Genomic DNA, 27,191 nt, shown 5'->3' with positions numbered 1-27,191 from the left:
TAGTTTTGGATGCAGAGGTTCAGTAAAAAGGGGAAAAAATAGGAAATCATAGCTAGCTTTACTGGAATTTCCTTATTTTCTGAATCTAACATTCTATTTCTAAGCCAGGCATACATTATACACATTAGGTCGGCTAGTTTTGGATGCAGAGGTTCAGTAAAAAGGGAAAAATAGGAAATCATAGCTAGCTTTACTGGAATTTCCTTATTTTCTGATTCTAACATTCTATTTCTAAGCCAGGCATACATTATACACATTAGGTCGGCTAGTTTTGGATGCAGAGGTTCAGTAAAAAGGGAAAAATAGGAAATCATAGCTAGCTTTACTGGAATTTCCTTATTTTCTGAATCTAACATTCTATTTCTAAGCCAGGCATACATTATACACATTAGGTCGGCTAGTTTTGGATGCAGAGGTTCAGTAAAAAGGGAAAAAATAGGAAATCATAGCTAGTTTTACTGGAATTTCCTTATTTTCTGATTCTAACATTCTATTTCTAAGCCAGGCATACATTATACACATTAGGTCGGCTAGTTTTGGATGCAGAGGTTCAGTAAAAAGGGAAAAATAGGAAATCATAGCTAGTTTACTGGAATTTCCTTATTTTCTGATTCTAACATTCTATTTCTAAGCCAGGCATACATTGTACACATTAGGTCGGCTAGTTTTGGATGCAGAGGTTCAGTAAAAAGGGGAAAAATAGGGAAATCATAGCTAGTTTTACTGGAATTTCCTTATTTTCTGATTCTAACATTCTTTTTCTAAGCCAGGCATACATTATACACATTAGGTCGGCTAGTTTTGGATGCAGAGGTTCAGTAAAAAGGGAAAAAATAGGAAATCATAGCTAGTTTTACTGGAATTTCCTTATTTTCTGATTCTAACATTCTATTTCTAAGCCAGGCATACATTATACACATTAGGTCGGCTAGTTTTGGATGCAGAGGTTCAGTAAAAAGGGAAAAATAGGAAATCATAGCTAGTTTGTACTGGAATTTCCTTATTTTCTGATTCTAACATTCTATTTCTAAGCCAGGCATACATTATACACATTAGGTCGGCTAGTTTTGGATGCTGGGGTTCAGTAAAAAGGGAAAAATAGGAAATCATAGCTAGTTTTACTGGAATTTCCTTATTTTCTGATTCTAACATTCTATTTCTAAGCCAGGCATACATTGTACACATTAGGTCGGCTAGTTTTGGATGCAGGGGTTCAGTAAAAAGGGAAAAATAGGAAATCATAGCTAGTTTTACTGGAATTTCCTTATTTTCCGTTCTGTTTCTAACATTTTATTTCCACTTTTGGGTGCACATCGATTTGTAGGAAGCTAAATTTGTTCTACAGCCCTAAAGATGACCTAATTAGCATTAATAAAAATCAAACGAAATTAAAACTGAAATTGGCAATTATGTTTTCTTTCTTTGAATTAATGAATGAGTCACCAAAAACGATGGACAATACTGTACAATTATTCAACAAGCCGGACTGTTTAATGTATACTGGGTTATTCAATAGGTTTTGCTCTTGCAGAAAGTAATGATTTGTTTTATGCTTAACCCATAGAAAGGGTCTAAAACTTTGTCCTGCTTAATATCGTTTCGTAACCTTATTGTTGTCATTTGCAATGGTATTATCTCTGAATAAAGCCATGGTTTAAAACAATCACTCCAAGTTCTCTTTATTTAGTGTTCACAACTTGAATATTTATTCATCCAAACAAATTCTCACATAATGAAAATTCCTTTCATATTATATTCTTTCAATATTTCCATTATTGAATTGAAACTGTTATTACTATAGACAATCATTTAATTTTAGAAATTCTGGTGTGTACATCTAAAAGTTTCTTACACAATTCTACAAGTTCTAATTTATTCTTTTCTAAATACTTCCAGTCTTTAAGACATTTATGTTTTTTTCTAAACCTGTCCCCTTTTATTCAATCGTGTGTGTACGAATGCTCATGTACGCAATCATTGTGATCTACTAAGTAACGCAAATATTACTCGTTCAATGAAATAAGCACCATTAGTTGCACCACATCTTTATGAAAAATAAAAAAGACGTCTTTTCATTCAGGTTAAAACTAGACGTTCTAGGTTCATAGAATGCGTTTTTTGCCTAGTCCTCAGCGGTTAATATACCACTTGTAATGAAAAAGCGTGATAATCAGTTGGCGAGAAGTGTACAGAGTATATAGAAGTTTGATTTCCAGTTCATTTAATTTTTAGATGGTAATTTGTGAAACATCTAGACATGAAATAGGGATCGGAAGCCTTCTATTAAAAAATGCCGGCTGTTGCCAACCAAATTTTCTCGTAACTCCTGTGTTAATGGTTACCTCGGTTTTTAGAAATGAATATCGGATGCCATCAACTGCCGACTACTATACAGTAATTTGTTTTTCTCTTTTTAATGAGCTATAGCCTACGAAGTTTGGCTATTAAATAACGAGACTGATGCTGCTACAGTAGAACTATGCATGCGCTAAAATCCTAACGACCGACAACTGTGCAGCGTAAAGCCTTCTCTTTCGATTGCAGCGTCTCACGTGTTTGTGGAGAAATCTGTCTGACCGGAACCGTCGTTTGTGTAAGAGGTGTCAGTTTCGTTTTGCCGAAAGCATCATACTACACATGTACAAAGTCCGTGCAAAAATAAAAACTACTTAATTTTTTGGGGTAAACCTTTTTTATTTTTCAACATAGTCTCCTTTTAGGCTTATACACTTCGTCCAACGCTGCTCTAGTTTGTTGATCCCTTCCGAATAATAGGATTTGTCCAAGTCTGAAAAATAGCCATTCGTTTCTGCAATCACCTCCTCGTTTGAATAAAATCTTTTTCCCGCCAGCCATTTCTTCATATTGGGGAACAAATAGTAGTCCGAGGGAGCCAAGTCTGGAGAATAGGGGGATGTGAAACGAGTTGGAACCCTATTTCCATTAATTTTGCGACCACAACTGCTGAGGTGTGAGCTGGTGCGTTGACGTGATTGAAAAGTACTTTTTTGTGGGCCAATCGTGGGCGTTTTTCTTGCAGCTCGGTTTTCAAACGGTCCAATAACGATGAATAATATGCACCTGTAATAGTTTTACCCTTTTCCAGATAGTCGATGAGGATTATTCCTTGCGAATCCCAAAAGACAGTCGCCATAATCTTTCCGGCCGAAGGAACGGTCTTCGCCTTTTTTGGCGCAGATTCCCCCTTGGTAACCCATTGTTTAGATTGTTCTTTGGTCTCAGGAGTGTAGTGATGTATCCATGTTTCATCCACAGTGACGAAACGACGCTTAAAGTCCTGTGGATTCTTCTGGAACAGCTGCAAACCGTCCTTGCAACACTTCACACGATTTCGTTTTTGGTCAAGCGTGAGCAATCGCGGCACCCATCTTGCGGATAGCTTTGTCATGTCCAAATGTTGATGCAAAATATTATGTACCCGTTCATTCGAGATGCCCACAGCACTAGCAATATCACGCACCTTCACTCTTCTGTCATCCATCACCATATCATGGATTTTATCAATGATTTCTGGAGTAGTAACTTCACGGAGTAGAGCGTCCAGAACGTTCAGCGTCACTTGTGCCCATATGGCCACTCCGAAAATTTTGAAACCACTTATAAACTGTTCTAATCGAAGGTGCAGAGTCACCATAATGTTTATCAAGCTTCTCTTTAGTCTCCTGAGGCGTTTTGCCTTTCATAAAGTAGTGTTTAATCAACACACGAAATTCTTTTTCGTCCATTTTTTGAAAATCACTCGACTTCCTCGATTCAAACGAATGCCAAACACAAAGAAATAGACCGATCTGGCTGAAACTTGGTGAGTGTTCTTCCAAGAGATGCTACTAACTAAACATAACCTCGATACGCGCCAGTAGTGCTATCTCTCTGACTTTGCACGGACTTTTCAAACGACCCTCGTAGTAGAGCAACGAATTGTCGTGAAATTTCACATCATAACTTGATAAAACCGCTACTGAAACTTATCTTTTATTAAAAGAAGTTTATGGCGATGAATGTTAATCATGTGCGCGAGTTTTTGAGTGGTTCAAACGTTTCCAAGATGACCGAGAAGACGTCGGAGATGATGATCGCCCGGGTCGCCCTTCCACGTCCAAAACGGATGAAAATATCAATTATAATTAATCTACATTACTACCGTGAGGTACTTGCTCTACTCCGTGAAAGAGTAAGGAAAAAACGACCCGATTTGAGGAAGAACAAGTCATGGGTCCTCCATCAAGACAACGCGCCGGCTCACACCGGCATTTTCTGCCAAGTCTTAGAAACGTTCTAACCAAGTACAACATCCCAGTTTTAGGCCAGCCGCCTTATTCGCCTGACCTGGCTACATGTGACTTTTATCTGTTCCCCAAAGTCAAATCTACATTAAAAGGAACGCGACTTCAGTCTGTTGAAGCTGTGAAAGAAAAAGCGGCACGCGTCATGCAGGAGCTCACAGAAAAAGACTTCCAGCACTGTTTCGATCAATAGTAAATTCGCATGGAGTAGGGATAGGAGAGTGGTGTATATTGAAGGTGATAATAACTAAATATGTATAAATTTAAAATAAAATGTTTTATAGCAATAGTCTCGTTATTTAATAGCCACACCTCGTATAAGGGAATGTTTGGAAGGCACATCCCACTCCAAGCACCGCCTTCACAAGGCTCGATCCGCTATATACCCAAGATATGATTCCATCCAAAAAGTGGGTATTTTGTTGTTATTTTACAGCAAATTAAGAGATTCTACTAAAACAAATCATGATGTATGTTATGTACTTTTAGAGTAGTTCCACCTTTTCAATACGGTTTAAATCGCCCATAATCAGCAAGGTAGTTCTGTGATAAGTCAGCTAACAAGGTAAACCTTTATAGCAGGATAGATCAATTAAAATACTCGCTTACCTCTACTATTGTACACAATTCCAGCTTTCTATCATTATTTATCAAGAAGGCGGTAAATTTTATAAGGTGGTATATTTTGGGAGCTTTACATTTCCTTCAATATTTCAAGTTGCTCTGCCTCCTGTCTAATTGTCAATATCTCAGCGAAAATATAAAGAATTTGTTTATCTCTACAAATGTGCCCAATTCTAGCTTCCTATCTGTATTTAAAAAGGAGATATTAGATGATAAATTATGGGAGCTTTACGTTTCCTTCATAATTTAAGTTGCTGTATTTCCTGTACTACTGGTGTTATCTCTGCGGAAATATAGGCAATTGAAGTACTCGTTTACCTCTACAATTGTGCGCAATCCTAGCAATCTCAGCTAATAGATAAAACTCCTTATTTTTACGAGAATATCTAGTCCCTTAACTTTGCAACAACAATACAATCAAGCAAGATGTAATAAACCATTTACCTTCTTCTCCGGACAAAGCTTACTCCGAAGTTCTCTGTTAAATAACCCCCGCCCTATGAAGATGCAAGTACCATGTCCTATTATCTGGCCATCACCGATTAGAATCTACATTGCCGTTAAGACATGAGTGCTATTTCTGCCAAGAAACTTAACACAGTTTCATCGGAAATTCCAATTATCCATTAGTCAAATTTTAACAGAGTTAAACAGATCTGCTGAAAAGAATCGGTCTAAGCAAATAAATACAAATCAATTACAATTAACAACTTAAATGTCACAAAATACTTTTATTTGATGTTTAACCATATTACGGTGCGTTCGACGTGTATACTCGTGAAAATTATAAAATTGCCATTAACTATAAAAACTCGAAATTTTAATAAAATACAATAAGAATATTATTTGGCGGGATGTTTCCTTTATCTTACCAATAGAAATGCCAAGTATTTTATTCGGAGGGGGTTGGTGGGAGTCAGCCAAATGATAAGTGGTTGGTACATGTTTGGTCTCCGCATTAGAGATTGGGGAATTACGCACACAAATAGAAGTTCTCAACCCTTGTGCAATGCCCGTTTTTACCTTAGATAGAGACCTCAGTACGAGCATGATTTCATTTTGCACAGAATTCAAAGCTCTTTTCTTCCTTGTAAAAAAAGCTCTTGTGTCCCTAGTTAACTAGGAGCAATGCATACGAGAAGTGGTGCAAGATTTTGAAATGCACAGATTACTCTGTTATCTCAAGCCCCAGAGATTGAAGGAAAAGTCGCTTGCAGTGACTATTACGACTATAGTAAACTTTTGGTTGTTTTGCCCTGCGTTCGACATGTATACACGTCATTATCTGATTTTAATTCCGCACACTGTGAGAGCTTAATTCCACGCTTAACTAGTTAACAACTTAAGTTTAATCACACAACTATTCGTATAAATATTTTTATTTCTCATCACTAGCTCTGAGCAGTAAAAGATTCATACGATGACTTCGATCTCCATGCTTTATCATTTATTAATTTCGTGACAACAAGATGCCCTTATTTATTAATTTATATTTATCAAGTTCTTTAAATAATATTTAGTTTTCAGAGAATTTACTTTAGATTGGATGAATCACAGTAGAATCATTTAATTGAAAACACTACTCGTGAGATAATGCTCCACGGAAATTACGAGTATATTACTGCCGTTGAGATACCAATGCTATATCATTGTAAGGTCTTGAATTGTAACTAAATGAGTTCAGTTAGGGTTTTGCAGAAATATGACGTAATGAGCGACGAGGAACTCTCTCCACATCCTTCATCCTGTAATTATACAGGACATTAATTAATTTGAAATTTCCTTGATAGTAATCAAGAAAACATTAAAACCATTGTTAGAATTCCAAGTACACTAATGCACCTAATTTTCATGAAAGAACCTCATATATCATTAAATCTTAGATTTTAAATGGAAAAACCTTGCAAATCGAAAATACATTTATTTCTGTTTAACAAAAATTGGTGTTACACCCGACTTTTCTCGTAGTAAAATTATTTTCATCAAGTTTTCTTCAAATTTTTGACATTTTACTAAATGCCAATTGGCCTTGAAAGGCCCTTAAATACCTTATTCTTAAAAAGTAAGAACGAGTGCATCTCTTTCAATTAGAACTTTCTAAATGCATTTGTCGGCCTTTGTATAATGGTTCTCGTCACAGACAAACTGGTAGGGTGAATCCTTTAACTCTTAGCGAATGATCCTTCTAAGTTTAGACTCAAACCATAGACCTACGGACTAGTAATCTAGCGCATTACCAAACATTCAGCCAATCCCAACCCCAATAATATAATAATGAATTAATTATTTCTTTTTTGCTAAAATGTTTGTTTTTTCGTTTTGTTTGATTGCAGTATCGTGTTCCACGGTGACTGTGACAAAGTGTCAAGCAGCGCTGCGAACACTGCAAGCATTCCCTTTCTTTGCACCAACTTGTCTTTGTCGGGAACCACAAGTTGATCACGAGTGTAACTCATTTCGCAACTTTCTATTCGATCATCCTTGTATATTTGTTATAAATAAAGGTGAGTAAAATTGAAATACTGTATTATATTATAATTCTTTTGATGTTTGGTATTAGGGCTAATAATAAAAAGAAAATGGTTGTTTTGGAATTTTTAAAAAAAGATAAATATAGTGTTAAAAAAAAAAAATCGGATGTGACAGACTACGAGGTGTGTTCAAAAAGTAACGGGAATTTTTAAATTTCGCGGGTTTGGAGAGTCTGATTGTAAAATTTTTTTTTTTATTATGTTGGTACACATGCCCCTGAAGTACGATAAAATTTTCAGTAATATTCATTGTTTACTTCTTAAGTGGCAGCCGTTAAGGTTAGACGTGTTTTTCGAGCTTGGCGATTTTTGTTTGTTAAAAAAAATGGATCAAAGAATTAGTATTAAATTTTGCGTAAAAAATGAAATAAAGTGTAATAAAGTGTGTGAAATGTTAATAAAGGCATATGGTGAGTCTGCTATGAGTAAAACAAGGATTTACGAGTGGTCGAACGACCTGGACGTCCAAGCACATCAACAACCGATGAAAACGTGAAAAAAGTGAAAGAAATGGTTATGAACGATCGCCGAATCACAATCAGAGAAGTCGCTGATGATGTTGCCATATCAATTGACTCATGCCATGAAATTTTTTCGGATGTTTTGGGTATGAAACGTGTGGCAGCAAAATTTGTTCCAAAATTGTTGAATTTCGAACAAAAACAGCGGAGAATGGAAGTTGCTCAAGAGTCACTCAATGAAGTCGACAACGATGCGGATCTACTGAAACGTGTTATAACAGGTGACGAAACATGGCTTTACGGATATGATGTCGAAACTAAGGCTCAATCGTCCCAGTGGAGGCATTCTGGATCGCCAAGACCGAAAAAGGCTCGACAAGTGCGGTCGAATGTGAAGGTTATGCTCACTGTGTTCTTCGATTTTAATGGCATAGTGCATCATGAATTCTTGCCACAAGGTCAAACAATCAATAAGGAGTACTACCTACAAGTTCAACGCCGTTTGCGTGAAGCAATCCGAAAAAAACGCCCGGATTTGTGGCAAAACAATTCATGGATTTTGCACCACGATAATGCACCTGCTCACACTTCATTGCTTGTTCGTGAATTTTTGGCCAAAAACAAAACTTTAACGATGCCCCAGCCTCCATATTCGCCAGACATGGCTCCATGTGACTTTTTTCTATTTCCAAACATAAAGAGAACATTAAAAGGCCGTCGTTTTACAAGCATAGATGACATTAAAAGCGAATCGCTGAAAGAGCTGAAAGCTATCACAAAGATCGAGTTTCAGAAGTGTTTCGAGGATTGGAAAAAGCGCTGGCACAAGTGTATTGTATGCGAAGGGGACTACTTTGAAGGCGACAATATTAATGTAGATGAATAAATAAATATTTTTTTCAAAAAACGAAAATTCCCGTTACTTTTTGAACACACCTCGTATATCATGATTTTGCAGCTGTTAGATATCCTACTGTTTTAATAGTGCAATAAAGTTGGTACAAGCAAGTTCTCTAATTGATTAATTAATCTCTTTAATAATGAGTTTTAATGAAATGAAGAATATGTGACTAAAGGCAGGCGGTGTACTGCGGGCGAGTTGCTATTTTTAGCAAAATTATACTTGCTTTGAAGTCGCCCTCTATACGGTAGATCGATAGCCCTATTATTACCATGCAGCCACCTTCAATTGCCTTCTTTATTAAAATTTCTTTCATAAATAATCTTTGTGTTTCAAGGAAACAAAATCTTCTTTAATTATAATGATTAAAAAAAGGACAAAGATTTTATTGCGCTAATACTTGTTTTTTTAATTTAATTTTAAATCAACGAACCGCACTAAGTAGAGCTGACAAGGTAGAAAAGTATGACCTGAAATAAAAGCTATTCTGTAAAGTTTCATTTTCGATGACCCAATTCTCTTCAAGTTCATAGTGCTATGCCTTTAATGTCCCTTTTTTAATTATACAGATTGAAGCTGTGTACACTGTAATTACGTGACGATTTAATAATCCCTGAAGTGGGTAGTATTCGTCTCCTAGTTGGTAAACACAGTAAAAACTTGTAGGTAATGGTGAATTATAAGATTTTTGGTAAGAGAATGCAGGACAATCGTGATATTTTGTTAAAGTAATCGCCACGAAAATGATGGCATAAAAATTAAGCAACTTATTAAGCTTAGCTCGATTTACTACGTGCATATGATTTGGAATAAAATAGAATAAATCTTTATTACAATAAATATTGTATGTACAAAACATTATATAACCTTCATAACAAGTGAGGATAACAAGAAAGGTTAAGGTGTAGGATAAGAATGCAGGGGAAAAAGGAAGGAAAAACCTGTAGCTAGTGTAGAAAGTTAGAGGAGGATGTGTTTAATTCTTCTGTGTCTGTAGGGTATAGAAGGATCTGTAGGAGGCTATGTCGCGGCAGAGTGGATTAGGATGACAGTCTAGAGTGGAAAGGAGTTTCAGCAGACGATTTTGGATATAGGAGTGTACCAGGGGATAAGGGATGCAGTCTCAGGGAGTGAGTCAATGATTAGTGCGTCCGAGCAGAGTCTGAGGAATTTTTTCTGTGTTGTCCTGGAGTTTCTTGATGTTGCTATTACAAGTCAGGCTCTAGGTGGAGCAGGAATAGAGCAACATCGGCCTAATGACTATTTTGTAAAGAAGGAGTTTGTTGGTCCACAGTCATTTTAAAGTCACGTGAGAGTAGAGGAAATAATAGTCTTGTAGTCCAGTTTGCCTGAGTTTACTTTGTCCTGAACGTGCGTAGTGAAAGTCAGTTTGTTGTCCAAAGTTAGGCCTAGGTATTTAACGTGGGTAGACCTCAGAATCAGAGAACTATTACGTCTAATTTGTCGATTAAAAGAGGGTTTGCGTTTGGTGAAGAGTATAGCGTTAGTCTGATCGTGGTTAATTTTAATTCTCCACTTAGAACAGAATTTGGTTAGTCTATCGGTAGCAAGAGGAAGTCTGTTGGTGATGGTGTCCATTCTCCAAGATGACGTATATAAAGCCACGTCATCAGCATACAAGGCAAGGTTGACATGAGGAGGTTTGTGGAGAGGGGTTTTATGTAGGTGCTGAACTGGATAGGACCTAGGTTGGAGCCTTGGGGGAACACTCGCTTCGGCGGTACAAATACTAATATTGGAACGATGATAATACTCGCAAAAACATTATTTGTACCAAATTTAACACTAAATTTAATGAAAAATACATCTACTTTTAAAATACATTTGGTAGATCTGTCTTATGGTGAGTCCGCCATAGTTTTAAGTAATGACTGCTTTAATATTCCATCTTCAGCTTGATGCATGGTTTCCATATTATGGTACTGGGTTCGATTCCTCTGTCTAGGCCTTGGATTTTTTAATATGAGAGGTAAAATATGTTTGCTAGTCGCCTCTGTCCGCCACATCTAATTTGGTAGTTGGATGTTAAAGCCTGCCTTAAAAAATGTGCATTACTTTACTTTTTTTTAAAAAAACAAAAAAGAGATCTGAATCAGCACTGAGTTAGCTGTAGATCTGTACTTAGTACTGAATAAGGCTGCTTAGAGAAACTCTAAATGTTGCACTTTCTTTTCTCTTTATATTATGCAGTTTATTTCCAGAATTGTTGCACCCAATGCGTTAAAGATGAATCCCCTTATGATAAATTGAAAGTTTTCAATGTAAAAATATTCTATTAAAATTGTAATTGCAATCTTCTGAACATCTTTCTGAATAATGTGTTTGAATAATGCACTAGTACGATGGTATTAATAAATAGTTTTTTGGCCAGGCCTGAAGTTTTCACCGCCAGTTCTACGAGTATTTATGCTTCATTGGCTACGCCACTGTGGGGTTTAGCTGAGCGATAAGTGGCTCAGGTCCATTGTGGGTACCGTAGGAACCCACCCGTCCCATTCAGGCTGCCGTCTCTTTACGCTTTTCCCCTGAATGCCCATTCCTTTGCTAGTACTTATCAGAATGTCCATCTAGCCTAGACCTATTCGGTTTAAATTAACTGCTTAGAACTTGATAGCCAATAGAACCGCTCGCATTACGCTGTGAAATTGAATATCTTTCTCTAAATGATCTCACTGCATGCATGGAAACTGCATTAAGATTTCTTAGGCTTAATCAAGATATACTTTAGATTACTGTTGAACCCTTCGGCTCCCCTTTTGGAGCTGGCCGGAACTATCACAGAACTAAAAGCATAAAATACTTCCTTTATTATAATTGTTTATTTTATAACTAAAAGAGACCTAGTTCCTTTAATTATTTATCAAAAATATTCTCAGACACAATTACATTGAGAAAGAAATTGTGTTAGCTGCAAGAATAGCTTTTAATTGGTTATTTTTAATTTTAAAAACCCACAGTTACTTGTAGAACTTGAGACACCAAAAAATTCTCAGTATGCCTCTGATTTCCATCACATCGTCCGATACTAAGGTTTGTATCCGCCAAAATCCGTTAACCGTAAGGGCCACTTAGCTGTATGGAATTTTGAGTTTGTCATGCTTATTTCTAAAGCTGTTTAAATACTATTCACCAGTCTTAATTCCCAACACTTTTAGTAGAAAAACACAAATTGTGTTCTGAATTCTCTAGATGTTGATTTCAAAGTGTTATGGAGGCGTGGTTAATGAGTGGTGCTATAATTATTGCAAGAGAACTTTATGTGACATTTTCACACTAGAATGCTTAGTTAAGTTTTACTTTCCACTTCTTCATCTAAAGCTTATTCATGAAGCTTTCACAACCCAAAATGCTTCACTGCATGAGAATGAAGTGTTGCTAGTAATGTTCATCCCAAGTCCACAACTAAGTTATCTTTAGTATAAAAGCCATGTTGTTGGTTTCTGTACTATTCAGCAGCGGTATCTGGAAACTATGAAGGCCCGGGCTTTAGGATAGAAAGCTTTTGTCCCCTTCTCCGTAATAAATCCATTTATTTTTCATGCATCTACTTAACCTACAATCTTTTATCTCGTAACCTCATTTTTATGTTCTCCGTACTTTGTGTGCGAACATGTTGTAATCATATTTCGAAAAAAAAAGAGAATTGTTGAGAGTGCTAATGTAATATTTTGTTTAGAGGCTACCTAGAGAGTCAGTGTTGCACTGATCAAGTCAGTCAAAATACTATAATTTCTTTAATGAATTTTCACTGTGATCAGTCGTCCATATTTTTTACATCTCTTGTTTAATTAAAAATAAAAACAATGCTTTTGTGACCACAGAGGCCTATTTTTCTACTTCAATTTAATGGACAAATTCTTTTATAACTTAAAATTTAGCCAAACGGGCAATTGTTCTGCAAAACTTGGTAGTACAGTTGACCGGCTATAAATTACTGTCAGTTATAACCGCAGCTTGGCAAAACCACTACTAACCTGAGAGAAATGGTTTCCAATTTTAGATTTGTATTAAACAGGTATTTCCCTAAATGTGTTTTTAACAAAAAGTATTTAAAATAAAAGAACTGATTGTAGATTGAACAGTTAGACAAGTTGGATGCAAATTATTTTAGTTGTGTTTAAAGAAAATTCTCTTCACCCCCAAAAATTATAATTCTAAGTAATAAAAACTGAAAAATGTTTCACATTAAGAGCCCTAACTGTGTAATACAGGCAAGATTTACCAAAAGTTATTGGTATTCCAGCAATCTTTGGCTGGCTTTGTCATGAAAAAGGATCGATTTCTTCTGTTAACAATTCCGACTGCTGCTAAAAGCAAAAAGAAATGTAGTGGATAAAAGCAACCAGCGAACAACCCATGGGTTTTGACCTTTAGGAAGTGTTTGGTGAGTTCAGCTTTATGTAACCACTATCCAAAACCACTTCTCTTCACAATTCCCAATTCGATCTAAAAATGGATCATTTTTTTGTTATGCAATTGCAATGAAGAACAAAACCTCTAAACGTGACTGCATTTCATAAATGTTCAAATCATGAGGCAACCAATTTTCAAATACTTTTTTACCTTCCTGATACACTTTATACCACCCACAACATTGTGGCTAACCTCTGTGAACATTCGCATTGTTTAAGATCACGATGGAATCATCTTTGATTAACGTCAACTCTAACTTCGAGGTCCACAATTGCCACAATGGAATTTCCAAAACCAACTATGCTTTTACTGAAGTTGTTTTTTCAAATTGAATTTTTTTTTTTTTTAGGCTGCCTCAGAAACGCTTTGTCCTAGTTTTATACTGATGACAGAAAATCATGCAAAATTGCTCTGAAAGATTATTAACAAAATAGAAGGCTCTGTCTTCCACTACTGTATGGGAATGGCGACAAACGGTGACTTTAGTCATAGTTCTGTGAACAAGCGTACAAATATTTGTGCTTGAATTTCACTCTACAGTTTCGCGTAAATCTTCTCTAGAGTACATAATGGCAGCCCAGTTCCTAGATTCCACGTAGAGCACGTTTAATTGCAGCAGCTGTAGTCTTTCTAGTAGTTATAAAGTTTTTCAGTAGCAATTAATAAGTTACCTTAAATGCGGATCAAATGAAACAATGTTTAATGAGAAAATAATATGCATTGAAACACTACAGCGTAAATAATGGTATTTGTTTGCAAATGTCATACGTATTTGAGAAACTATGAACTAAATGTTCGAAGAAAATTTTGGTCTTTTTCGGTGAAATAACGAGAACGACAAGCCAAAATCACAGTGTATATTGGATCATATTTTTGAGGCTTTTGCCGTAGATCTTGTACATTACAGAGACTCTTCAATTTTAGTTCAATTAGCAGCACATTTGATGGCTAATTGTCAATATTAATATCTGCTTAAATACACGATCTTTTGATAGGAGTATTTGTAAGATCTATGCCCTAATTACAGCTTTTCTTCTGACAAATTGACTAGAAGATCTTGACTCTCTCAGCACTTCTACCACGAAGTCACTACGTCATAATCGATTGGACATTCAACAAGATGTGCGTGCAAACTTGTCAGACAACAAACCACAGTTCACTCAATACCTAGCTCACACCAATGCCCGACTTTCAACTTGAAATGTCAATTAAGTTTACATTCACATCAGCATGTTAATTGTTTATTTAAATGAAATAATTAAACTTGCCCGTTTGTTGTAAGTGTATATGTTCGTGCGAAGCTAGCTTAACAAATTTCAGTACCATGTCAGTATATTTTATGCATAATACTTGTATGCATTAACAACAATTAGATTGTCACAATATCAGCATTGAAGAAAAGTAAGTGTTTCAGTTCAGGAAGTATGATGAAGCAAATGCAACTGTACTGATCTGTTTTGCACTTTCTCTTATCCATCTTTAAAAAAACCTATTGCAACCATGCAGTCTCTTTTCTTTGCATTTTCATAGAAAATAATCTTGTTTTGTTGAGGGTAGCAATTCATAATGATTTTCTTTCATGCGTTCACGCGATTACGTTTCGCACAAAAATTGACGCTATTTAGGGTGAAAACAATGTGCAACATTAGTTCCGAAAATTTAGGTCAGAAGATTTAGATCTCAGAAGATAGCCTACCGGTCGTCCTACGATAATCGAAGATGATGCTTATTGGCTAACGTGGTAACTGTTCCCATATTAAACGTTTTGCAACTAGACTTAGCTACACTGTCAACCTTATAGATGCTTCAAAACCCAATGGAAAGGTGAAACTACTTGAAAAGTTGTCCAGTGATTAAAACTATAGTTTGATAATTATCAAACCATAAAATTTGACATACCATAATTGTCACAGTCAAAGAGAGAGTTAATGCTAAGAAGACAGGGAAAGACCTAATGCTGGTTCCTAGCATGTATCCTATTTAAAAAAAAAATACCTTCTAAAGGCGGTCTGGACGCATACGGATGCAGTTAGACATACAGGCCAATCTGGGAAAACCCATTTGTTTGTCCTAAAAGGGCCACAAAAAGTGTATTTTCGTTGAAAACTTCAAAAGTTATGGTCCCACGATTAAAACTATCATTAAAAAGTACCGTACAAAGAATTAGTCCTCCAGAACAACCAGAAACATTTTGGACAGTTGTTCGGCAAGGCTGAATCCCCAAAACATTCTGCAAATACCAAAAACCATTAATAAAAGATAGTTACCTTTAAGATGATCAGCGGCTGGTGTCATCTATTTTTGAAAACTAGAGACAACTTTTGGAAAAACCATTTTCAATTACTTCAATAACACTGTGAACTAGACAATAACGGCTTTATGCGATTTCCCTTTACTTCGAAGGACCTTAATTTTATTTTTTGTAGGTATAGGATAAAAACGACTCGTTTTTGATTGGTGATGAGCTGGTGTTAATGGTGTTTAACTCTCCGAGTGAATTCAACGAATTGAGATCAAATTTCAAATTATGCCTTCTGAAAACACGTAAAACTTTACATCAAACCAAAATACTAACTTACGTTAACAATCTACAGCACTCACTAAACAAAAAAATAATCCTCACGTTGTATTTTTATTCAAATTAAGACCAATTAAATCTTAAGGGTGTTTTAATGATTAACTGCTAGGTTAAAAGTGGTACTAAAAAAAATCAAATACAAGGGACTAAGCACAGCATACGCCAAAACAATTATTTGTTTGAGTATGATTGATTTGAAGAATCATCTAGTGCATTGTTACTTTTAATGAAGCTTATTTACTTTCTTTCTCGCTTTGAAATTTTAGTATTTTAATTAACACGAAAATTATTGAAGTTGGGAAAATTAAAATAAATACTTGAAACGCTTGTTTAATTCAATGTCAAGATTCAGGATTCAGCTCTCTCACAAGATAATACGATAAACATAACGTATTAGAACTTCCAACTTCAAAGTTTTATTGCTTTAATTTTAACAGTAGTCGCGGCGGACCAGCGAAGTAACATAACAGTCCTGCCGTTTAATTAAAGCGTATGTGGTTGTATTAAAGGTAAATTTGGAAGCAATATTTTTAGAGTTAAGAGTTATTTTCATTATTTAACTTAGATATTATACGATTCTCTACATAATAGGTTTTGTACTCGAATTAAATTTTGTGTCTTATTATACAGGGTGACCAAAGTTATATGCTCCACCCACTTTTTTTTTAAACGGCGGGAAATTTCGAAAAAATAAAAAACACGTATTTAATCATTTTTAGTCTAGTTTATTTTCAGTGATAGCCCCATTTTTTTAAACCCCTGTATCTCGAGATACAGCATCCAACTTTTGTTTTTCAAATGGAACGTTATATTTTTTGTTGCATATTTTTATAGTATTTGAGCTCCTAAAAAAAACAAAAAATTTTTTTTTGAAATCGGTTAGGTTTTTCAAAAGTTATGGTAATTTAAAATATGTAAAACAAAGTTCAGTTTACTGTCAAAATTACGTTATTTTTTTTAAAGAATCTATTCAAACTAGGCACAATCAACAGATAGGCAAGCCAAAACTCTGGACTCCCACGCTTTGCTTTTAGCAGCACTTGTGGTGGCGAAGTCAAGATCTTGGCAGGCTAGAGAGTTATTCGACGTTTAGGTGGTTTTTTCTACAAACGTTTGGTGTGGAGTTTTAGGAAATCACCTAATTGGCCCATACTTCTACAGAGAGAACTTAACTGGTGAAAGGTTTCTAACTTTTTTTTAAGAGACATTTTGCTTGTTCTGCTTGAAGATATTCATCTACAACGTCGGCTAGATATGTATGTCAACAAGATGGTTGCCCCGAGAGTGGTTCGAGGTTACCTGGACATAAATTTCCATGAAAAGTGCTTAGGGGCTCATTGTCCCATCCAATGGCCACCTCGATCTCCGGACTTAAACCAAATGGACCATTTTTTGTGGGGATACCTAAAACAATAAAGTGTAAAGTATCCTTAATCCCGTGGCTTCAGTCGATGATCTGAAACGTCAAATAACTCTAGCCTACCTAGATCTTGACTTCGCCACCATAAGTGCTGCTAAAAGCAAAGTGTAGGAGTCCAGAGTTTTGGCTTGCCTATCCGTTGATTGTGCCCAGTTTGAACAGATTCTTTAAAAAAAATAACGTAATTTTGACAGTAAACTGAAATTTGTTTTTCATATTTTAAATCATCATAACTTTTGAAAAACCTAACCGATTTCAAAAAAATTTTTTGTTGTTTTTAGAAGCTCAAATACTACAAAAATATGCAACAAAAAATATAACGTTCCATTTGAAAAACAAAAGTTGGATGTTGTATCTCGAGATACAAGGGTTTTAAAAAATGGGTCAATCACTGAAAATAAACTAGACTAAAAATGATTAAATACGTGTTTTTTATTTTTTCGAAATTTCCCGCCGTTTAAAAAAAAAGTGGGTGGAGCATATAACTCTGGTCACCCTGTATATAATTGACTAAAATGTGCCAAATTTAATGCAAGGTTTTGTTAATTTGGGTTTGTAACGTATAACCAGAAAATAAAACATTTTTCATTTTTCTCCTCATCTAAAGACAGTTGCGTCGGTAAAATCCATGAATTAACCTTGTCACATGACTCCTGCAGAACTTGCAATTTATATTTTTCTGATAATTATCAGAAATTTGACATAATTGTCACAGTCAAAGAGAGAGTAAATGCTAAGAAGACAGTGAAAGACCTAATGCTGGTTCGTAGCATGTATCCTATTTTACGAAAATACCTTCTAAAGGCGGTCTGCACGCATACGGATGCAGTTAGACATAAAGGCCAATCTGGGAAAACCTATTTATTCGTCCTAAAAGGGCCACAAAACGTGTATTTTCGTTAAAAAAAAAAATTCAAAACCCAAATGTGCACGAACAAATTCGTTCTACGCAACTAGACTTTTGCCCTGACTGATTATAAATGCATATTCGTTACAGTAGATAAATAATTCCCCCCCTGCATTTACACTTGCATTCTATATTTATCCTTTCACCTTTGACCTCTCAAGGTCAAGCAGAGGTCAACTGTGAACTTTTTAATAGGTCAATATGGGTTTTTAATATCTTGACTGTCAAAACTGTGGTGACTGAATTTAATTTTTTCGCAATGTCGCTACACTTCTTTAATCATCTATGAAATAGCTTCTTCATAACTTTATTTTTTACCTTCTCTTACTCCTTTTTCACGAGAAATTATTGCAATCGTGCAGATAGTTGTTTTGAGATAGCCTGCAGTTGAAAAAGAGATCTTTGATAATAAGCTTGCGTTGGTCACTAATTAGTATAAAACTCCTAGAACAGATCATCACAGAAAGTTCCTAGTTGATGTTTAGGTGTACTTTACAGAATCGATTTTACATTTATTCTTTTGTAAACTTCCGACAATAACATTTGGCCGAAATCCGCTTTCCGGATATGTACGTTTACTGATGGTTCTTATTTTTAGTATTCGCGTTTGACTTCGCTCTGCTTGTACCAATTTATACTCCTTTTAATTTTATTGTGTTAACAATAAATATTAATAATAAATATTTTTAATTTTAATATTTTAATTAAGGATAATTTGTTTTGTGGAGGGAATTGGGGAGCTTGAATTATAGAGCATTTTCTATGTTTTCCATAAGTTGAGTTTTTCACACTGAACACTAGAATTTTTTTCAGAGTTATTGGTAACAGCTTGATGTTTGATATTTGCTTGTGTTTGGTGTTGTAGAAAAGGACCCGTACCCAATAGATGCTCTGCCAACTTGCAATCACGCGCTGTCGGTCTGCCAAAAAGACGATTCTTGCATTCAGATATTTGAACACTTCAAAAGCCATTGCAAAGTACGTGACGGAAAGTGCCACATGGAGGACAGGTGAGATTTGGTTTTACTGTAATTGTAATGTTTAGTCTTCATTGGGGGGTAACCTTCTATCCAACAAAATAATGTAACTTACCACCTTACCAAGGGCAAAAGAAATGTAAATTTTGAACAAAAGAAATGTGATTATTTTGAGTGGGTATGTTCAAATAAAAACTCACACAGACGTTACCCTAAAAACCACTCTTTTTTATTTTGGATTCAAGGAATCTCAAATCTCAAAGAAAACTGGGAATCATTCTGCTTGACACGTCTGCAATACTCTTTTCAATTAGAGAAAGCAAAGTAATTGCCTATTTTTACAGGCGGGCTTTACGTCCAACTACCAAATCAGGTGTCGTGGACGGAGGCGACAAGCAAACATACTTTACTGTAAAGTTCTCATATCAAACATTAAATAAAATCCAAGACTTAAGACCGGGAATCAAATCCAGTACCACAATAAGTATTAGCATTTGCAGGTCTCGCCTCTAACCACTAAGGCACCTCTTTAAGTAAGAGAAAAGTAAAGAAAAACCATGGTACAAGTTGAGTAATTCTGAAGCCGGGCATACCCGGGAAGATCCCAGCAACCCGTCTAGTCCAACCAACGCTATATGTATCGGTTTTATAATTTATTATTATTTTTATGAGGATAACAGATAATTTTATTAATACGAGGCGTGGCTATTAAATAACGAGACTATTGCTACAAAACATTTTATTTGAAATTTATACATATTTAGTTATTATCACCTTCAATATATACCCCACCCCTATCCCTACAACGCTCCATGCGAATTTACCATTATTCGAAACAGTGCTGGAAGTCTTTTTCTGTGAGCTCCTGCATGACGCGTGCCGCTTTTTCTTTCACAGCTTCAACCGACTGAAATCGTGTTCATTTCAATGCAGATTTCACTTTGGGAAACAGATAAAAGTCACATGGGTGGCCTAAAACTGGGATGTTGTACTTGGCTAGAAACGTCGTCTTGACAGAAAATGCAGTGTGAGCCGGCGCGCTGTCTTGATGGAGAACTCATGAATTGTTCTTCCACAAATCGGGTCGTTTTTTCCTTACCCTTTCACGGTATTGAGCAAGCACCTCACGGTAGTAATGTTGATTAATTGTAATCAATATTTTCATCCGTTTTGGACGTGGAAGGGCGACCCGGGCGGGCATCATCTCCGACGTCTTCTCGGTCATCTTGGAAACGCTTGAACCACTCAAAAACTCGCGCACGTGATAAACATTCATCGCCATAAACTTCTTTTTAATAAAAGATAAGTTTCAGTAGCGGTTTTATCAAGTTATGATGTGAAATTTCACGACAATTCGTTGTTCTACTACATGTGTAGTATCATGTTTTCGGCAAAACGAAACTAACACCTCTATTATACAAACGACGGTATAATTCCGGTCAGACAGATTTCTCTACAAACACGTGAGACGCTGCTGCAATCGAAAGAGAGAAGGCTTTACGCTGCACAGCTGACAGGTCGGTAAGATTTGGCGCATGCATAGTTCTTCTGTAGCAGCATCAGTCTCGTTATTTAATAGCCACACCTCGTAATGTTTAAAAGTAACACGTTGGGGCGCCAAATTATTGGTTTGCCCCGGCCGACTTTTACTCCATATGCCCCAGGCCAATAGTTAAGTAAAATTTATTATAAATTTATTGTTAGTAAAAACCATACGATAGTTTTGTTTATAATAATAAAAAACTAGTTTTAATTAATGTCAATTAAATTGTATTCAAAAACCTTTAAACTGCCACATCAATACATTCATTACACTGTATTAGGGTACAAGAGTATGAAGTATCAAATTCATTTTCAGACTAATGAATTTGAAAAATTAAAAAACGTCCGTTTGCACTGAACAGTTAATTTTTGTTAGCGCTTTATTTTTAAAAAAATGACTCCCACAATTATCTTTAAACTTCGTGCACTGAATGGCTGCTTGAATGCCTATCGCTTTTATGTGTCTAGGCAATAGTTTGTTCTAGGAAACCTAGAGTTTAAAGTTCACTGACAAACAAATACCAGATATTTGTCCCCTGACTTGTAAAAGAATTTAACGATGAAATATTAATTATTGCGACCAATTTTAGCTATTCCTTTGTCGCATAAAGATTTTTTTTATTATTAAAAAAAATACGACGATGACTTCTGCGAAGCATATCGGTCGATAGAGCGAAGTATTTCTAGTCGGCCCTCTCTCCCTTGCATAGTAATTGATTGTCTATTATTAGAATTTGCCTTTTTTTTCTAGCTCTTTCTTTCTCTCAAATTATTCTGCAGTCCTACATCTAATTTGAATAATTTTATTAATTAGATAAATAGAATATTTACCTTAATCAAGAACGAAGCACTTTTGCCAACAAATCGAAGATTGTTTTTAATAAAAGTTTTTTAAACTCCAAAAAATGATTTTTAGAAATTGGCCTCCGTTTGAGTTTAATTTCTTTATTATACAAATTTTTATCATATAGATGCTAATATACACAATATTTAATAATATAATCACATTATGAATTAATAATATTTAATTTGATATAGATAGAGGGAAGGGATCACCTAGGTGGTTATCGTATTGGATTCCGAAGAGGAAATTCCGGGTTTGAATTTTCTTCCAGTGATGGACAACGTTTTCTGTAACGAGAGAACACTGTCCAGTGGTAGGCGGTGCAATTACGATGCCAATGACCTTTACTTATATAAACTACTCCACAAAAAAAGTGGCGCACTTTGAAAAAAGCGTTAATTTTTTGTTTTATCACATTTTGGGGAAAGATTATTAGTTTTAATTATTTTCATAACCTGTCAGGAAACAATTAATCGAATCAAGGTCCAAAGTTTCTTGTAAATAGAGAAGCAATTCCTCGTTTTCCTCCCCTTCGGCCTTTTTGTGTAAACAACAACATGAACTTCACCTCAACAGTAAATAAATTTATTGAACTCTTCAGTTGCGTTTCTACTTTTTTCAAGCTGAAAGCATTGCAAACTCTCAATTACAGCAGAGCAAGTGGCCCGTATTATTGCATTAGCTGAGGATGGACGGAGTCAGCGGTACGCAGCACGAACGTTAGGGTTGCCTGAGACCACCGCCCGTAGAGCCATCCATCGTTACTGGGAGACAGGCCTCTGCACTCGCAGGCAAGGTTCGGGTCGACCAAGAGCCACAGAAGCACTTGATGACCGATTTATTAGAATTCACACTCTAAGAAATCGTACATCAACTGCTTCTGAAACAGCTCAAACAATGCTTACTGTTCGTGGAGTTTCAGTCAGTGCCGAAACCGTACGAAGAAGGTTCGCTGAAATGAAATTTACGCTCTAGGAAGCAAGCCACAGGACCATTGCTCACCGTAGATCCTCGGAGATGGTTCAGAGATGGTGTGGGCTGGGATTTCTATGGGGGCTTAGACTGAGCTCCACGTGTTCAACAGGGCAATCTTGAAGGCAGATTTGTATGTGAGGGAAATTTTGCAGCAATACGAGTATGTGATACCCTATCACCATTTATTGGGGAGAATTTTATTTTTAAGCAAGATAATGCCCGACCACACACTGCCGCCTGTGTTGTTCAATATCTCCACGATACTGGCTTTCTTGTTCTGAGATGACCAGCACGCAGCCCGGATTTAAACCCTATTGAACATCTTTGGGATGAGCTGGGTAGGCGATTAAGATGGAGAAATAATCCTCCCAGGAGCTTAGAATTTGCGAGGTGCTCTGGTGGAGATATGGCAGGAATTAACACAAGATTTCGTGAGAAATTTAATAAGGAGTATGCCGAGGAGATTGGATGCAGTAATGCGAGCAATACACGTTACTAAAATTCTTTTTCTCTTTTTTAATCGGAAGAAATACATTTTTTTTCTAAACTCATTTTTTGCCGAGAAGTACTTTTTTGTTAAATTAAAGGTTTTCATTTCTTTTAGATCATTTTTTATTTTATTTTAGCCTTCCCGTAACTTTATACTTCTTATATTTGCTAACTAAAATGAAATGTAGAACAAAAAAGTTACATTGAAGAAAAAATAACGCATTTTTAAAGTGCGCCACTTTTTTTGTGGAGCAGTGTATTTTGTTGACGCTTTATAAATTTAGTTGCCTATTTTAGGTGACTTCTTAGTAAGTTTTGGTTAAAATTGAAGTTCTAACCGTGAAAGAGTTTTTTTTTTGCCTTTTTTTTGGCATTGGCTTCCGCCATACAGCCAGCATCATCATCTAGGTGCTTATCACTAGAATATCACTCACTCTCCATTCTTACTTATAAATACATTCGCTTCACACATTCATCCCTCTACTATCTACAACTATTTACATAAACTACAGCTACTGGATGGAGTACTCTGTGCTCCTGCCATCCTTATAGCTTAACCGAAATTAAAATCAGGCAATCCTTCTCTAATCATTTTCCTCCATTCATTCTAATCGGCTATTACTTTAAAATACATTCACATTTCATTGCTAGCTCTGCTATAGACTTAAGCACATAGATGTTGGTGGAGAATATTATGTTTCCGTAGCGAAATGGTGCATCTAAATACCTGTATATGTCGTCAAACATTCGTTTCCTTTCTACCACATAACGTGGACATATCATTATTATATGTTTGAAATCCCCCTCCTCATTGTAATCTACGCAAAGAGGAGAGAGGATCTTCTGTTGATCCTGTGAAGATACGATTCGCACACCGCGTGGTTCGCTCTCAGCCTGCTTATTGTCGTAACAACCCATTTATTAGTGACAGTTCCCTTAAATCATGGTTGTCTAGGTAACTGATCTGCCATAGTTTTATAGAATCTCCCTTTATTACCATTACTGTAATCTGTCTGCCATTTTTGTAGTGCTGCTTTTGCAATTATACACTTGATATCGGTGTGTGGTAATTTATAATTACCCATTACCCCACTATTGGTGGCTTCCTTTGCAAGTTTATCACCTTTGCAAGTGAAAGAGTTATTCGTATCATTAACATGGTCTCGGAAATGGTAGTAAAGGTTTTCTTTAAATTTTGTTTGCTTTAAAGGTCTATCGTTTTTATCGATATAACATTTTGCCTAATGAAATTTGGTAGGGTTTCCCTACTTAAGAACTGCCTTAAAAGAAATTTGCCGATTGATATAGTTTTAAATGGTAACATCCTCTTGTGGATATGAGATTTAAGACCTATTTGGAGGCTCCTGAAGAGACGGGATGAGTTTATCACTCATTTATGCAAAGGCCATTTCTTTTAAGGAAACATCTTTATGTGATGGAAGGATTAGCTATTTAGGAATTGTGGTGAAAATGTTGAACAAGGTTTTAGACCAGATGTTTATACTTTTGGCGGAAGAAGGAACTGAAATTTGAGAGCCAAGTTATTATTTTGATTAACAAGTTGAAGGCCTAGTTACTTTATAGTTTTAAAGTTTGGTTACTTTAACTAAATAAAATCTAATTTACAAACTACATTAATATTTAATGAAAGTATTAAAACTATCAAAGTGATGAAGCACATTATCCATAGTAATATAACCTGCTTCCATAATAAATTACTTTTCAGTTTCAAAAAAGTTCCATTGTTTACACTTAATGAGACATTGAAAGTTTTCGGCGACAGAATGGAGAAAAATGGAAAAAAAAATAAGGAAAAAAAAGATAAGAACGGTAAAACATTAAAAGTTTCGCATCGAAGTTTTATAATAAGAAAGCTAAGTTGAAGTTAGTTTGCGAGCGAACCATAATCCAGCTATGCGGGTCACTTGTGAACCTTCATTACTGGCACACTGCTACCCAAGAAAACTTGGGTCTCAACTTCACTGTTCGGGGGATACAAACTACTGTCGTCAACCAAATCCAACATCTAATAATCGTAGGACTTCCTTCTTTTACTAAGGTACAGTCAAGCTTTAAATGTTAGCGTGCGGGTGGTCAACATTGTTCAAAAACTAAAAGTATAATTTCGATACTTTGTAAAGCATTGAAATATGAACATTTATGAAAAGTGAAGCTCATATTTCCTTCATACTTTCGAATTTTTTAAAACTTATTTAATCCTTATACTAATATCCTTAACAAAAACTTACAGTTTTAAAAGTTAAGTATAAGGGTTGATTAAACGCCAAAAGGTACACAAATCAGCAAGTACCCAACATTTCATTAATACTTCTAGTACCATATTTTTTAGAATGTATTAGATGTCACAGACCCTTATACTGGCCTTTTATCACCCATAAATATTTTTCTGTTAGAATAATAAAAGATGTATCTCATCACCATAGTTTGTATTAAAAAGGCATTTCATTTTAACTCTATTCCAGATTATTCGTGTGATTTATCTTTGTTCTGAATAATCATCACATTCACTCTCACATCAAGGAAGAAATAGGGAAAGTTAGAATTGGTCTTTTACTGTTGTAATTTATAACCAACTAAAAATATGGGTATCTATTTTATATTACATATATGTATGACATTGTGGGGAGAACACCTAGATTAACAATGTAATTGAAGAAAACTACATTAACAAACTAGATTAATTACATATTATTATTAATGCTTAACTACTGCATAAAGTAAAGTACCAATCAGTTTAATTGAACAATGAACTTAAACCGACAATTTTTACTTCCTTCTGCTGCGCTTAACTTCCACTTAAAACAGATGTTAAAAGCGTATTATCGTTTTAGAAAACAATACATCACTCTGAAATGAATCTTTAAAGGGAATCATACTCACACTATTCGTCAAGATCTGCCCTAAAACCAATTTCCTTACAAAAAAAAAAACCATAACAGTAAATGTAATGTAATATTTTATGAGTACTCTAAAATCAATTGAGTAGCGTGGTTATTTTAAAATCTCACAGAGTCATAAGTATTTTTGTAATTATTTAACTATTAATGACTGGTATTCATTGTGTATTTGACATTAAGTTGCCTAAATTATTGTGTAAACATTTTCTCAGCATCGATCTCGATAAGGTTGGAAACATAGTGGAGCGGCAATGATAGCGAAGAGCAAAGCGGCGAAAACAGACCCAAGTTATCGTATGGGACCGCGCACAGTGGAGAGCAAAGCGAAGATAGAGCAACGCTACCAAGAGAGAGTAGAGCAACGCGTTGTGACATGTTTGATTTCTTCGCTCTCATCGCGCTCAATTTTCAAAGGTTAAAATGGATATTGCTTCATTTATTGGTGTAGTTTTTTTAAAAGAAACCTCTGTGGGACCAAAAGGATCTTCTACATCACAACCGATTTGTGTTGGATAAGGAATGGGACAGGATTAATGGGGTTAACATTGAAATTCGTCCTTTTCATGATTAACGTGCCTTCAACACTGGTTAGTATGTAATCAAATGTTGAAATAGACATTCGAAAATACGCATGAAACTTGCCAGGATGCTCCCGAAATTCTTGGTACAAGTGATGGAATTCACCAAGTTCATGTCTAGTTATGTTTATATCATGAACACTGCAGCTCCTGCTTCTAAGCTGCTGTAAATACCAAATTTTCAAGGAAGAATGTCTCGTCGAAAGGAGAAACGCGACTAAACTCGTCAATATGTGCATGCGACTCTTTGCTCGTTGCTCGTCGCTCACTCTGATTTGAAGCAACTACGTATCATTGCCGCTTTGTTCGCCGCTCCATTATGTTTCTAGCCTAAGAGAATGATTGTGTTGCATCCCAAATGAAAGAAATGTAAAATGAAAAATTAATTAATTTACTTCTCAAAGCAACAGTTTTTTTTTTTTGTTTTCTTTTTTTGGCATTGGCTTCCGCCATACAGCCAGCATCGTCTAGGTGCTTATCACTAGAATATCACTTACTCTTCGTTCTTACCTACAAATACATTCGCTTCACACATTCATCATTCTACTATATACCGCTATTTACATAAACTACTGCTAATGGATGGAGCAGCACTCTGTGCTCCTGCCATCCTTCTCGCTTAACCAAAATTAAAATCACGTAATCCTTCTCTAAGCATTTTGTTCCATTCATTCTAATTCGGCTATAGCTTCTAAATACATTCATATT

The 27,191-nt window shown here is 35.6% G+C and overlaps 1 protein-coding gene across 1 annotated transcript in view; it reads left to right on the top strand.

The window, feature by feature from the left end:
- Positions 1 to 6,638: 6,638 nt before the first annotated feature.
- Positions 6,639 to 27,191, top strand: part of LOC141461977 (uncharacterized) — a 90,372-nt gene continuing 69,819 nt past the window's right edge. The window contains exons 1-3 of the mRNA XM_074143486.1: positions 6,639 to 6,675; positions 7,262 to 7,432; positions 19,026 to 19,170. Coding sequence (XP_073999587.1) covers positions 6,639 to 6,675; positions 7,262 to 7,432; positions 19,026 to 19,170 — 353 coding nt within the window. The remainder of the gene's footprint in view (positions 6,676 to 7,261; positions 7,433 to 19,025; positions 19,171 to 27,191) is intronic.

The sequence above is a fragment of the Rhodnius prolixus genome, unplaced genomic scaffold, assembly GCF_049639745.1.
Source record: "Rhodnius prolixus isolate KJV_2025 unplaced genomic scaffold, Rpr scaffold_12, whole genome shotgun sequence".
NCBI lineage: Eukaryota > Metazoa > Arthropoda > Insecta > Hemiptera > Reduviidae > Rhodnius > Rhodnius prolixus.
Note: the sequence above shows the minus strand (reverse complement) of the source record. Positions and strands in the feature narration are given on the sequence as shown.